A 15,045-nucleotide genomic window follows, 5' to 3' on the forward strand; every position below is an offset into this window, starting at 1 on the left:
GTATAGGAGAGGAACCTGTACAGCTTTACCATAGGCCCTTGAGGCAGAATACTTCTGGTTTATTGAATTTAATACACTGCTTTTCCTGACATGATAGCAAGGTGGTTTACATATCAAAATTAGAAATGAAAGGAATTCTATTCAAAAGATAGAGAAGAGAAAAAGGTTATCAGTGTTGAACATTTCAGAAACTGACATATTCCAGTCACTTAACTGAAAATAAAATGTATTCTACGTTTGTTGTCTGGGCATTAATATTTTATTAATTTGCTTGGTCCCAGCTTCTTCTTTCAAATTTCTTTGTGTCGTCTTCATCTGTGTTCTTTTCCAGGGTCTTTGTTTCATTTCTTTTCTTCATCTGTCTTCCCTTCCTCCCTACATTTAATTGTTCCCCTCTGATTTCAACTGCTGCACAGTGCCAGTGAACAGGCAGAGGAGCAGAAATGAAGAAACAACGTCCCACCACGCTGCAGCAGGCAGCGCCTATCGCTGGGCATCCCTAGGCTTTTTGCCAGATTCACTCAGCGGTAGCTATACCCCTGTGCCTTTCACAGCTGTTCAGGGTGAGCTATATTCAGGTACAGTAGGGAAGGTAGGAAGGGTGGGTATTTTTCTATCCCCAATAGGCTTGCAATGGAGGGTTAAGTGACTTGCCCAAGATCACAAAGAGCACTAGTAGCTTTTGAACCTAGCTTCCCGGATTCACAGCTCAGGAAAATCTAGAGTAAGCTGTTGTGCTAAAGAATAATGCTATTTATTACGCAATTAACAAGGGCAAAGAGCAGCATAGAATGCCCAAATTCTCTTTTCTCTTACCTGGCTCCTTCCACCTACTGGGATCATGCAGATCATAACAGGGAGATCCTCATTCTGCTGGCTATTATGGTGGCATTTGATTTTACAGGCAATACAAGGAACCAAGGCAAATTGTTTTATATATTTTAGATTTTTTTTTAAGTGTTATTTTGAATGGGCCTGATATTCAAAACTTATTTAACTGGCCAGGAACAGTTCCTGGCCGGTTAAATAGCACTTTCGTTCCTAACCATGGATATTCAGCGGGAGATAACCAGCTATCTCCTGCTGAATATCCATGGTTAGCAGCTAGATGTTAAGGACTAGATTCTATATATGGTGCCTGAAAAATGAGTGCCGAAAATATTTCCGCCTAGGCATATTCTGTAAACTGTGCTTAGATTTAGGTGTGGTTTATAGAATATGCCAAGTGTCCGCGTCCATTTACAACAAGTAAAACTTGATGTAAATACCGGTGCCTAAGTTAGGCATAGAGCAGGTGTATTTTATAACCGTGCGCATAGATTTTTGGAATGCCCATGACCTGCCCATTCCACTCCCATGGCCACACCCCATTTTTGGCAGCGTGCATTAGAATTTATGCACACCAATTTACACAACACACCTAGCAAATTGTGCACATAAATTCTAAGTGGCAATTATTGGTGTTGATTGGCTTGTTAAGTAATTAAATTGCTTGGCTTGTTAAGTAATTAAATTGCATGTGCAAATCCAGAATATGACCGGATTTGCACATGCAATTTCTGTAGCACTATTTAGAATCTGGTTGTGGTTCTCTATGTGCAGAACTTGGGTTGTTCAGCCAGTTTAAGTATTTGTTTGCCTAAAGACAGTGCAATGCTTTTCAGGAGGCTGTAAAGTATTATTTACATTATAGTGTGTATGTGTTTTATTTACTAGCATTTGATTTGAGGAGGTTTCTGTCCACTGAAAGTGAACAGCTAATTTGGAAAAGTGAAGGTCTACCCTCTGATGACCTTTCAGTAGAAAATGCCCTTGTTATCTTACAGGTAAAAGTTATTTAATCATTATTTTCACATACAATAATGACATTTTGTTATAAACTGCTCTTCAGTTGAGAAATATTAATGTTGCAATATCGTTTTTTTCTGCTTTTCCCCTAATGGGTTATAGTTTGGCACGCCGGTTAACTTTTTACCAGCCAAAATAAACCTGGATATTCAGTTCCGATTGACGGATATGGCCCGGCAGTGAATATCCAGGTTTAATGCCTTCGCCGACTAAGTATCAAACCCCTTCTGTCTACAGATTCCCTTCCACCACAATAACCTAAACCAAAAAACAAATCCCTTACCCTACATACAGAGTATACAGGCAGGTATTCAGTTTGTACTGTAAGCGTAATTTGTTGTGCTTTGGGTGGTAAAGTTTGACTATAAACTTCATAAATGGTCAAGAATCTTTTCCTCTGTTTCAAGGTAAGACTAGGAGTGTGGTAGCCGTGTTAGTCCACTCTTAAGGTTATCAATAGAATCAAACAAAATAAAACATGGAAAAGAAAATAAGATGATACCTTTTTTATTGGACATAACTTAATACATTTCTTGATTAGCTTTCGAAGGTTGCCCTTCTTCGTCAGATCGAAAATAAGCAAATGTGCTAGCTGACAGTGTATATAAGTGAAAACATTCAAGCATTACTATGACAGTCTGACAGGGTGGGAGGATCCATCATTTACAGCCAAGCCACAAGATACCACCGTATCTGCTCTGACCCAGGGGACAGAGACAGACACCTTAAAAGCCTGAGTGCATCCTTCAAACAGAAAGGCTACAACCCCAAATAATCTCCAAGAATATTGCCTCCTCCCTCAAAACACCCAGGGAGAATCTGCTACAGTACAAGGAGAAAAAATCCACAGACAGAATTCCCCTTGTAGTGACATACAATCCAGAGCTGGAAAAACTGAGGAAAATCATAAGAGATCTTCAACCTATACTCCAGGAGGATGAATTACTGACGAGATATTCCCACCCCACCAGTACTGGCCTTCCGACAACCACCCAACTTAAAACACAAGCTAATCAGAAGTAAACTTCCATCACAGACTGAAAAGGAACAGAAGGGCACACTTCCCTGTAATTTATCCAGTTGCAAACTATGCCAAATATTTCACAGGACCCCACAGTTACCCACAAAGGAAAGATATTCAACATAAAGGGATCTTTCACTTGCTCATCTTCCAATGTGGTATATATCATTCAGTGTAAAAAATGTTACGAAGGATGCTATATTGGAAAAACAGGCCAGATGCTTAAGACAAGATTCAATTTACATAGACATCACATGAACAATACAGCCAGTAGGGCCCCCACCACGGTGGGACAGCACTTCAAAGAACCAGGACACTGTACCAGTGATTTCACAGTGAGAATACTGAAAGGTAACTTTAAAACCATACAAGAACGTAAGACCTTTGAAGTCAGAATGATTGAATATTTTAACACCCAACAGAAAGGACTTAACAAGGACCTGGGGTTCCTAGCCCATTATAAACCATAAAGCTGTATGTCTCTGTTGATCACCCCACCCCTCACCTATCCACACCCATCCTGTTAGAATATCAATGATATGCTTTGATGTCCCCATGCATACCTCCGACCCACCCCCATCCTCCCACCCTGTCAGACTGTCATAGTAATGCTTGAATGTTTTCACTTATATACACTGTCAGCTAGCACATTTGCTTATTTTCGATCTGACGAAGAAGGGCAACCTTCGAAAGCTAATCAAGAAATGTATTAAGTTATGTCCAATAAAAAAGGTATCATCTTATTTTCTTTTCCAGGTTTTATTTTGTTTGATTTCTATTGATAAAGGTAAGACTAGCATCTCTGGCCTCTAACATCATCAAAGTATGAAACATATTCCTCCCATGCCAATAATTTGATTGGTTATCTTGAGTCCAATGTTGAATTAAACATGTCTTCTGTCTGGAAGGAAGTGACGTCACCAACCAGAATGGCTGCCTGACCAAAAAGCTCTGGCACCACTCAGCTTTCAAAACTGCTTTTGATCTATCCAGCTAAAGCCTCTTTACTTTAACGGCTCAGTGATCAGATTGAGTGGAGGAGTGGCCTAGTGGTTAGGGTGGTGGACTTTGGTCCTGGGGCACTGAGGAACTGAGTTCGATTCCCACTTCAGGCACAGGCAGCTCCTTGTGACTCTGGGCAAGTCACTTAACCCTCCATTGCCCCATATAAGCCGCATTGAGCCTGCCATGAGTGGGAAAGTGCGGGGTACAATGTAACAATAATAATAATTGGATGGCGGAGTGGCAGCTACGGGTGATTAGTCTGCAAAATTTTGCCTTTCAACAGCGGGCTGCAGCCCTTGCTAGCAATTTGCCGGAAATGGAGCTGGAAGAAGGAACGAGGCAGCTACCTTGGTAAAATCTTCACTTTCTGCGGAAATTGCAGATTCTGAGGACCCGATTTGGGCCATCGGGGCTTCCCTCTGCACAATCCAATGTGAAATAAAGGTCCTACAGGGCGAAGTAGCAATCCTAGGAGCATATCTTCGGACAGTGCTGGCTGAATTGGGCCAACGCCTAGCAGAAACCAAAACTTAGCTTCCTGACGCAGCAAAATTTGGTGAAACAAGGCGCTCTTGTAGAAGATTGAAGGACTGAATGATTATCGAAAATTGATAGGACATGGGAAAAATTGGCAGTGATTTCAGAGTAACCGGAGGCGTTCTGGAGACAGTTATTGGCCATTTATTGTCTAAAGGATGCAGCTGCAGCGAGGAGATTGTAACACCATTACACGGAACTAGAACGAACAGAGAAAAAAACGGTTCCCTTCAGATAAGTGTAGTGGTGCACCACTTAGGGTTTTTTTGGGGAAACAAATCCTTGCTGGCTTTTATTTAAGAGTGGGTATTGTCATAGTTAGAATTGGATTGCATGTTTTTGGTAAATATTGTACACTTTTTCTCACGAGCATTATATATATATGTGTGTAGGCACAATGTTTTTTTTTTGAGGAACCAGTGATTTTTCTCTCTAGTGAGAGTTTTGTTTCACTGGTACGTTTTTTACCCTTTGTTGCAATAATATATGGACCAATGATAAAACTTTGCTCTGGAGCACAGTTGAGATGCGCCCAATATGGGAGCAATTATTCATGAATGAATTGTCTCACTGGGAAGCTTTGAGGTCCTTGTTTACATGTTCTATTATAAACATTATTAACACATCTACAATACTACTTATCCTAAAGCAAAAAAAATAAAAATATATATTTTATTTACAGTTTGTTGTCTCTGGTTTCTGCTTCCTCATCTTCTTTCACTGTCTTCCTTCCATCCAGCATCTGTCTTTGGTCTCTCTCTGCCATCCAGTATCTGCCCTCACTGCTGCCCCCTCCATCCAATGTCTGCCCTCTCTTCCTGCTCCTTCCATCCACATCTGCCCTCTATCTTTGCCCCTTCCATCCACCATCTGCCCCTAACTGCCCTCTCTCTCCTCCCATCCATTCACTGTCTGCCCTTTCTATCCCTTCCATCCACTGTCTGCCCTTTCTCTCTGCCCCTTCAATCCACCATTTGCCCTCCCTCTCCCATCCATCCAAGGTTTGCCCTCCCTCTTGCTCCCCCATCCAAGATCTGCCCCTCTCTCCCCCCCTTTTTTTTCAGCCCCCAGTTCCAGCCCCAGCCCTTTTCTCCCACCAGTCCCGAGCTTCAGCCCCCCAGCCATTTCTCCCTGTCCCCTTTTCAGTCCCCAGTTTCAGCCCCTGCCCCTTTTCAGCCTCCAGTCCCAGTACTAACCCCCTTATCCCACCTACCCTCGTTTTCAGCCCCCAGTTCCAGCCCCCTTCATCCACATGCCTTGTATTAGGCCCCCCCATTTCAGAACTATTCTCCCACCTGACCCACGCGTGCCCCATTTTCCCATATTGCCCCTTCTCAGACCCAGTCCCCTTCTCCCATCCAAGAACCCCAGTCCCCTCCCTGCCCGTCCCCTTCAACCATCCAGAACCCCCTCCCCACCTCAGTTCCCTTCTCCCATCCAAGAACCCCAGTCTCCTCCCCACCCATCCCCTTCTCCCATCCGAGAACCCCCTCCCCAGTCTCTCCCATCCAAGAACCCAGTCCCCTCCCCCATCCTTCAACCCCCTCCCCACCTCAGTCCATTTCTCCCATCCGAGAACCCCCTCCCCAGTTTCTCCCATCCAAGAACCCCAGTCCCCTCCCCACCCGTCCCCTTCAACTATCCAAGAACCCCCTCCCCACCCCCCTTCTGCTTCTCCCATCCGTGAACCCCTTCCCCACCTCAGTCTCCTTCCCATTTGAGAACCCCCTCCCCACCCTTCCCCCACCTGAGAACCCCACACCCTTCTCCCATCTGAGTCCCTCCCCACCTACCAGCTCCATTCTCCTGCCGCCCACCACCCTCACTGCCTTAAAAAAAAAAAAAACATTTTGAAGCGCTGGAGTGACAAGCAAGCAGCGCCTCACGTCTGCCCTGCTACTAAAAATCTCTTCGACGACGTCGTTGGGCCTTACCACATTGAGTCCCGCCCACCCTCGCGGTAATTGGAAGGTTACCTCAGAGGAGGGCGGGACTCAATGTGGGAAGGCCCAACAACGTCGTCGAAGAGATTTGTAGCAGGGCAGATGCGAGGCGCTGCTGCCTGTTACTCCAGTGCTTCAAATTGTTTTTTTAAAGGCAGGACAGAGCGAGCGGACTCGGAGCACCCCCACCACCACCTGCTGACATCTGAGGTGGACCGCCCCCACCACGTCGCCGTCGCGCGTTGTTGAACTTGGGAGGGAGGGAGAGTGGAGCTCAGGCGGTCGGGGCGGGGCCCCCCTGAGCGCGAGGCCCTATGCGGCCGCCTCGGTCGCCTTGCTTTAAGACCGGCCCTGTTGACAAATATCAGAATATATAAGTGGTGCACAAAAGCTTGTCACCCTCTTATCAACCAATCCATCTCTCCCTGACTCATCTAACCTATCCCTCCCTCTTCCTGTGAGATTGTCATTGGAATGCTTTTGTTTTTCACTTACATAATTTGATATTCTGATATTTGTTAACATTTGCTTATTTCTAATATGAAGAAGAATGGTTACGTTTGAAAGCTAATGGAAAGTTGTATTAAGTTAGTCCAATAAAAAAGGTATCATCTTATTTTCTTTTCTATGATTTTATTTATTTCTATTTATTACCTTTAAAAGTGGACTAACACAGCTACCACACCACTTTACTATATAATGATACATATCACGTTCATAGACTGAGGGATTCTTATAGTTTAACTTTTAACGGAGGCAAAAATAAATAGTTCAAAATACTTTTCATAAAATGAAGAAAACTGTCTATTATAATGGTGTATTTTTTTTCCAAATCAGAGTCAGGTTTGTCCATTTTTGATTGATCCTTCTTCACAAGCTACAGAATGGCTGAAGACACATTTAAAGGAATTACGCTTAGAAGTCATTAACCAGCAGGTATGTAAAGCATCTGAAATATAACTTTGTGTACTGATATTTTGACAAAATTCTTATTTTCTGTGCACAGAGTTCAAAATCGAGTCAACACAAATTATAAAATTTATTCTAGCAGATTATTTGTGTGTTTCCTTCATTCATGTGGAAAAATGTACAGCAAAAAATAATTTGTTTGAATTTAGGAATATCTGAGAAGTATTTGAAGAATCGAAAGTAATTTCCCAGTTTTCTTATGTCTATGATAGCAATAAAGCCCCATTTTGGTAGATTTTGATGACTCATCTGGGTACTGAAAATACTGGATAGTCGGTCAGCGAATCTAATGACTGCCATTAATATCAACCTATGGTTGACTGTCTAAATTGAATCTAGAAAGTCTAATTGGACACAATTTCAGCAAGAAAATATCACTATAATGGCAATGGTGAGCTGAAATTCCAATCAAGGCATTCAATGGTATCCTTTACTATCTATAGTGTATTATAAGCAGAGAAAATGACCTCATCAGTCCAAGCTAGGCGTTACTACGCTTCATGTGCTCGAACGCCAGCAAACTTTGGACTCCGTTATAATCCTCGGTCATGAAAAAACTCTGCTCACTATCTTTATTTAATATCAAACATTGGAAAAAGTATTTAATGTTACTTAGCTTTTTAATCTTGCCCTACGGGGCTCTCCGTTTCGCTATATATAATAAGCTTCTTCAGGGGGCCAAGCAACTTTTTGGCTAATCACGATATCTATGAATAAACATAATGATACCATATCAACCTTAATATAAGTAATCATTCTTCAATGTAGGTCTGTGTATAAAAAATCAAGTCTTAAAACCACTAACCTCATAACATGGCGTTTCTGCTCCTATGACTCCGGTAGTGAAAGCAATAACCGGAAGGAGTCGTTCTTATTTATACTCTCAGTCATATGTAATCAGCTTCATGCAAAATCATAGCTGTGTTGAATTCAATCAAGGAATTTAAAGAGATTCAAAGAAAAACAGCCCACTCAATTAGTGCATTAAGCCCTCTAGGCTCTAGTGTCTGTAGCATATAATCCACTTTTGTTCTCTTCTAGTCAGCATTTTATCTCTATCACCTCCTCGAATGTTGATAGGATGTGGTCTATCGCCAAACATCTAAATGAATCGAATGTATGTCCTTGCTCCTGGCAGTGTGCTACAATCGGAGCTCCTGTCTTATTTAGTTTAATGCATGAACGATTAGCCAAAAAGTTGCTTGGCCCCCTGAAGAAGCTTATTATATATAGCGAAACGGAGAGCCCCGTAGGGCAAGATTAAAAAGCTAAGTAACATTAAATACTTTTTCCAATGTTTGATATTAAATAAGATAGTGAGCAGAGTTTTTTCATGACCGAGGATTATAACGGAGTCCAAAGTTTGCTGGCGTTCGAGCACATGAAGCGTAGTAACGCCTAGCTTGGACTGATGAGGTCATTTTCTCTGCTTATAATACATTATAGATAGTAAAGGATACCATTGAATGCCTAAATTGAATCTAGAACATTTTAATCTGGGGGTGACTCCTGCAGACCTGCCATGGTGATGAGGCAAAAAGGTTTGGAGTCTTATGAATATTTCACAGCATCTACTCCAGTCAGAAGGCAGGTATGGTTTTCATGTATAATCGCCCCACAATTATGACGTTTCTTGATTCGCTTGGGGCCAGAACAGATAGAATAACTATGTTGTGAGCTGATTTGCTGAAGGCTTGGTTGACCTCACTCAGGGATATTATGTGTGAAGGAGGAGGTTCTGGCTGAAATTGAAGATGGTTAGTACAGTAGGCTGAGAATCTAGACCTGGGTTCAATTTCCACTTCAGCTGCTTTTGATCCTAGGTAAGTCACTTAACTCTCCATTGCCCCAGGTACAAAAACTTGACTGTGAGTCCTCTAGGGACAGAGAAAGTACCTGCATATAATAAATGTAAACCGCTTTGGTTGTTTCATAGAAAGGTGGTATATCAAATCCATGACCCTCTATCTTTATACCTACCCATGGCGAGTTGAGTGGAGGAAATTGAACAGCAGGTAGAAACTATACTTGAACTGCAGGGTCAGACTGAAAAAGAGCATACAGTGAGTCTTGAATTTACCTATGTTTACTGTTTTTATTCTATGACTGTAATTCTGTAACCCATTCTGGGTGCTGTCTGGAGGATGGGCTAAATAATGTAATGAATGAATAAATAAATTAGACAATATTGAGAATAAAGGGAGGAGAAAGAATTTACGAATCCAGGTAGTGCCAAAGACTTCGGACCCAGCTAAAGCGCTATTTAATCGGATAATCTTGCCAAGGTAGCACAAAAAAGTTTTCTTGGTAACTCCGCAGAGTGCAGGGTGTGGCTCCTATCCATTTTGAGCACTTGCATATATTACTGGGAAAGCGATGAGATATTATTCACCAATTCCTCCAATACGTTTTGAAAGCAGTTCATTAACAAAATAGCTACATTATAAATCTCTCAAATCCAGATAGTTTATGATCTTCCATCGTTCACCTTAAATAAAATAATTGTGCCCCATTGTGGAAATTCTTAACCAACATAAGGTTAAATACAAATGGGCATTTCACTTTAAACTCTACTCCATTACAGAGAGCCATGCATTCTCAGCTAAGATCATGTGGAGGCCTGGAAGATCCTGAAGGGCCTGTTCTGGGCCTCTGTGCCAACAAAGCACGTTACCACCCAGAAAGCAAAACTGGACTTTAGTAAGTGGTGCAGAGGCCCTAAGAAGGAATAAGAAGAGAACTGTTAGTGCAGAAAATTTAACTGGTGTTGCTCTGTCTGTTGTGTTTAAGACTTTATAACCACCAATAAATGACCGGATGGTATTTTCTTTTTGATGACTTGTTGATAGTTGTGTTTTGCAGGCAGATAGTATGGCCTAGGGCTGCACAGATCACTTTCTTATAAGGCCTTGGATGTACCTTGTCCGATCTTTTGTCTGACAAGTTCACTTTAGCACATCTCAAGGGGAATGATCATATTCATAGTGTTCTTATGGTTATTGTTCTGGTTTCACATGGTTGCCTCTGTGGTGGTGTAGAAACTTGGCTCAGTCTGTTTGTGACAACCCAAATATTCAAGATTTAAGGGAAATGGGGAGAAATAGAAATTAAGTCTCTATGTTGATGACATCTTTCTTCCTACTTGTATTAAAGCCCTACATGTTTACTCTTCTGTATTAGGTTTTAAAGTTAATCTGCTTTAAATCTCAGGTTTGATGGAGATTTAATGTGAAGGCGGTAGACTGCTTTTTTTTTTCTGGCATTTGAGAAACTTAATTTTTTTTATATTTCTAACCAGTACTGAGAAATCCCTCTAAAAGATTAATTTTCTTTCTTTATTTTGAAGTATCTCCTGGGATTTTGAAATTTGGTTTAGACTTGCCATTTCTTGGTTTTGAAGTATAGTTCATTAAAAATGAATGCCTTATCCAGAGTACTTTGTTTTTCAGACCTTGCCTATAAATGTTCTCAGGAAAGATTGTGTCTTTGCAGATTCTATACTTGGCAAAGCAAAAGAGGGGGGGGGGGGATGTTCTCACTAGCTAGTTTTATCATCGGGCTGTTCAGTAGGCTGCATCTGCAGAGGAGAAAGTTTTGGTGGCTTAGAACAGCACTTGGTGGGATCTTCGCCGTTGATGGACTTCTTTTGACTCCAACCTTATACTAATAGATACAAAATGGACACCAACACCGTGGTCAGACCTCTATAAAGCATACATCTCCCTCCAATGGCGAACGAAAGACTCAATTAACAAACAAGAACGAAGAACCTACTCCACGAGAGGAAAAATAGACCCAGTAACATTTTAGCAACAGATATACCACAACGGATGGACAATAAAGGCAGACACAAACCAATTCCTCCTTGAATGGGACGATAGATGTAGATCAATATTAGACAACATTGCCCCAATTCAAATCAGAACCTCACACAGAAAGAGCTCAACACCATGGTTCAATGAAGAACTGAAAAAACTAAAAACACAAGTTAGAAGGTTAGAATGAGCGTGGAATAAAAAGAAAGACAACCCTACACTTAACGCCTGGAAACAACTTCAAAGAAAATATAAATATACCATAAGACAAACCAAAAGATTATATTACAAAACTGAAATTGGACCAAACTACAAGGACACACATAAACTGTTACAACTCGTGAACAAGCTATTAGATATCACACCAGTCACAACCAACAACAAAGATACACCAGGAGCAGACAATCTCGCGAAATACTTCAATGAGAAAATCGTACAGATGCGACTTAAAATACCTGTCAGTACCATCGACTACGCCGAACTCCTCGACTGTCTAGAGTTTATTTACACCTTATATGTGTGTAAACAAAGAAACTGACACCTATTATAAAGAAGAATAATCAAAAAATTTTATTTTTTCAACTGTCCTCCCTTGGACAGAGGCAGCATGAGAACATCACACTGGAAGCAAAGTATACTCACAAAATATATTTTTAGCAGTAATACAGAGATATATGTTTGCTCAGCAGTAATACAGAGATATATGTTTGCTTTGCTTAAGATACATTTATTCTCCTCAGTTTATATACACTTACATTCGTGCTGCACCCAATACCTGCACGTCAGCAACCCTTTCCTTTGAAGCCTGCATGTTCTTTTCTTTTCTTCCTTATCTACAAATGCCAGCAACATTCTTTCTGCCCTAGCACAGACTGTCTCTGTTTCACACCAGGCTGCTCAAGGCTGATTCTATGACTCCCTTATTATTTTCACAGGTTTATGACTCATAGCTCTTTTGCCTTAATGCTTGCATTCCACTGACCATAGGAACTTTCTATTTTCTCATTATATTTAACACACTGTCAGTACCATCGACTACGCCGAACTCCTCGACTGTCTAGACCCGGACCCTGGTATATACCCAGCAGACAGAACCTGGACCAACTTCGAGATATTATCGGAGGATCCCATCTCCCAAATCTCAATGCAAATTAGACATATGCCCAAACAACCTAATGGCATCTGCCCCTCAACAATTCATAACAGATCTTATGAACCACTTGAATTATATGCTACAAAATGGACTCTTCCCAAAGGAGAAAGGAAACATTCTACTCACCCCCATACCCAAAGACGTAAAGAAAAATGCTAGTGAACTAACCAACTATAGGCCAGCAGCATCCATCCCCTTAATAACCAAAATAACAGAAGGGATGGTAACCAAACAACTTACAAACTATTTAAACAAATTCTCAATACTACACGATTCCCAGTCAGGATTTCGGTCTAACCACAGTACTGAAACAGTACTAGTTACTCTAATGACAAAATTCAAACAAATGATCGCAACTGGCAAGAACATACTACTTCTACAATTTGACATGTCCAGCGCCTTTGACACATAGGAGCCAACTTTTCAAAATTATTGGGGGTGCTAAGCCCAATGAAAATAACCCCTCCCTGGACACATACAAGGAATTTTCTCAATATTAGGGGTGCTCAAGCACCCACAGCACCCACAGAGTCAGCTCCAATGCAAGTTTGACATGGTGGATCATGGAATACTACTACATATCCTCGAGTACTTCGGAATTGGAGGCAACGTCCTCAATTGGTTCAAGGGGTTCCTAACCACACGATCATACCAAGTGACTTCTAATTCGACTACATCAGCCACATGGATACCTGAATGCGGAGTTCCACAGGGATCCCCCCTCTCACCGACCTTATTCAACTTAATGATGATACCCTTGGCCAAACTACTATCAAACCAAAACCTCTATCCATACATATACGCAGATGACGTAACGATCTACATCCCATTTAAACAAGATTTAAAGGAAATTTCCAATGACATCAACCAAAGTCTACATATCATGCATTCATGGGCGGATGCATTTCAGCTGACACTCAATACAGAAAAAACCCAGTGCCTAATACTCACCTCTCCACATAACACGAACAAAATCACCACCATTAACACCACCAAAACTGAAACTTCCAATTTCGGACACCCTAAAAATTCTTGGAGTTACCATTGATAGACACCTAACACTTGAAAACCACGCGAAAAACACAACCAAGAAGATGTTCCACTCAATGTGGAAATTGAAAAGAATAAGACCTTTCTTCCCTAGGACCATCTTCCGTGGCCTGGTACAATCAATGGTACTCAGCCATCTAGATTACTGCAACGCACTCTGCACTGGCTGCAAAGAGCAAATAATCAAGATACTTAAGACAGCCCAGAACACTACAGCTAGACTCATATTCGGCAAAACAAAATATGAAAGTGCTAGACCCCTACGAGAAAAGCTACACTGACTCCCACTTAAAGAACACATCACGTTCAAAATATGCACCGTAGTTCACAAAATCATCCACGGAGATGCCACAGCCTACATGTCAGACCTGATAGACTTACCACCCAGGAACGCTAAAAAATCATCCCGCACATCCCTCAACCTTCACTTCCCTACACTGTAAAGTCTAAATACAAACTAACGCATGCGTCAACCTTTTCCTACTGAGCACACAATCTGGAATGTGCTGCCGCACAACTTAAAACGATCTATGAAACTAACTTCCACAAACAACTGAAGACCCATCTCTTAACAAGGCCATACCACAAGATCAACAAATGTGAACTCCTCCACATATATCCAGTATTGTCCTATAATATTTGCTGTTATACTAATCTCATGCTTTTTTCATTATCATGCTACCCAAGATCGTTCCAGAATACTAAATGTCTATTTATTATATATCTCCACTATTCATGATGTATTGTAAGCCACATTGAGCCTGCAAAGAGGTGGGAAAATGTGGGATACAAATGCAATAAATAAATAAATGCTGAGGCAGAGAGTGGGGGGGGGGGGGGGGGGTCACCCATTGTTCTCCCTATGTACAATATATATTACAACTATGGGATTCTTTTTTTAAGGGCCTTTTAGGAAATCTCACTTCATTGTCTCCACTCTGTAATAAGGGTGTTCCTGCCAAGCCAGGAATATCTAATCTTTAAACAATGAAGGAATAGAGGCCTTAAGACCTTGGGACAGATCTATGCGGATCAATTTGCTGACTTGCAGAGAGACTACCAAATGCCCCCTATCTATTATTAGAAATATATACAGGCTGCATACTTTGTGTCTAGAAAACATGGATAGGCTTGATCAATGTGAAGAAGCATCCTACACCACAGCTTTATTATTACTATTTTATATAGATTTCTTAATACTTGCCACTCTTCTCTTAAACAATATAGAAACACCTGTAGTGAGAATTAGAACATTGGAATCACATAGCTTAGGATATTTCCTGATCTTCCTTTGTAGCCCATACGCAGGAAACTAATTATAAACCACTATATTAATAATATATGACTACGTGTAGGTTGGCCCACTGTTTTCCTTATGCAACAGATTGTTGCTGGAGGTTGTACAGGGGAAAGGGGATCGGACCCATAAATGTGGTGCCCAAATGTATGGGCATATTGAAAAAGTTGTTCAGTCTAGAGTACAGAGGGTTGACTTCTTGAGTGATATACTGGGACCCTGTAATTTTTGTATTTTATCTGTGGGTTCCTGGTCTTTTCACCAAAATGTTTTGATATGCCATTGCTTAAATGCTGCAAAGCTAAATTTCATCTGCCTCGCCACCTATGACCAGTTGGTTAAGCTGTAAGTATTGTCATATATTGTGACAAATTAAAAGGAAGGTGGAAGGTTTTTTAGCCAGATAA

At 41.3% G+C, this 15,045-nt stretch overlaps 1 protein-coding gene across 1 annotated transcript in view; it reads left to right on the forward strand.

The window, feature by feature from the left end:
- DYNC2H1 (dynein cytoplasmic 2 heavy chain 1) overlaps positions 1-15,045 on the forward strand; it is a 1,078,189-nt gene that overhangs the window by 728,315 nt on the left and 334,829 nt on the right. Inside the window, 2 exon segments of the mRNA XM_030202388.1 lie at positions 1,717-1,826; positions 7,192-7,290. Of these exon segments, the coding sequence (XP_030058248.1) occupies positions 1,717-1,826; positions 7,192-7,290 (209 nt within the window).

The sequence above is a fragment of the Microcaecilia unicolor genome, chromosome 4, assembly GCF_901765095.1.
Source record: "Microcaecilia unicolor chromosome 4, aMicUni1.1, whole genome shotgun sequence".
In the NCBI taxonomy this organism is placed as follows: domain Eukaryota; kingdom Metazoa; phylum Chordata; class Amphibia; order Gymnophiona; family Siphonopidae; genus Microcaecilia; species Microcaecilia unicolor.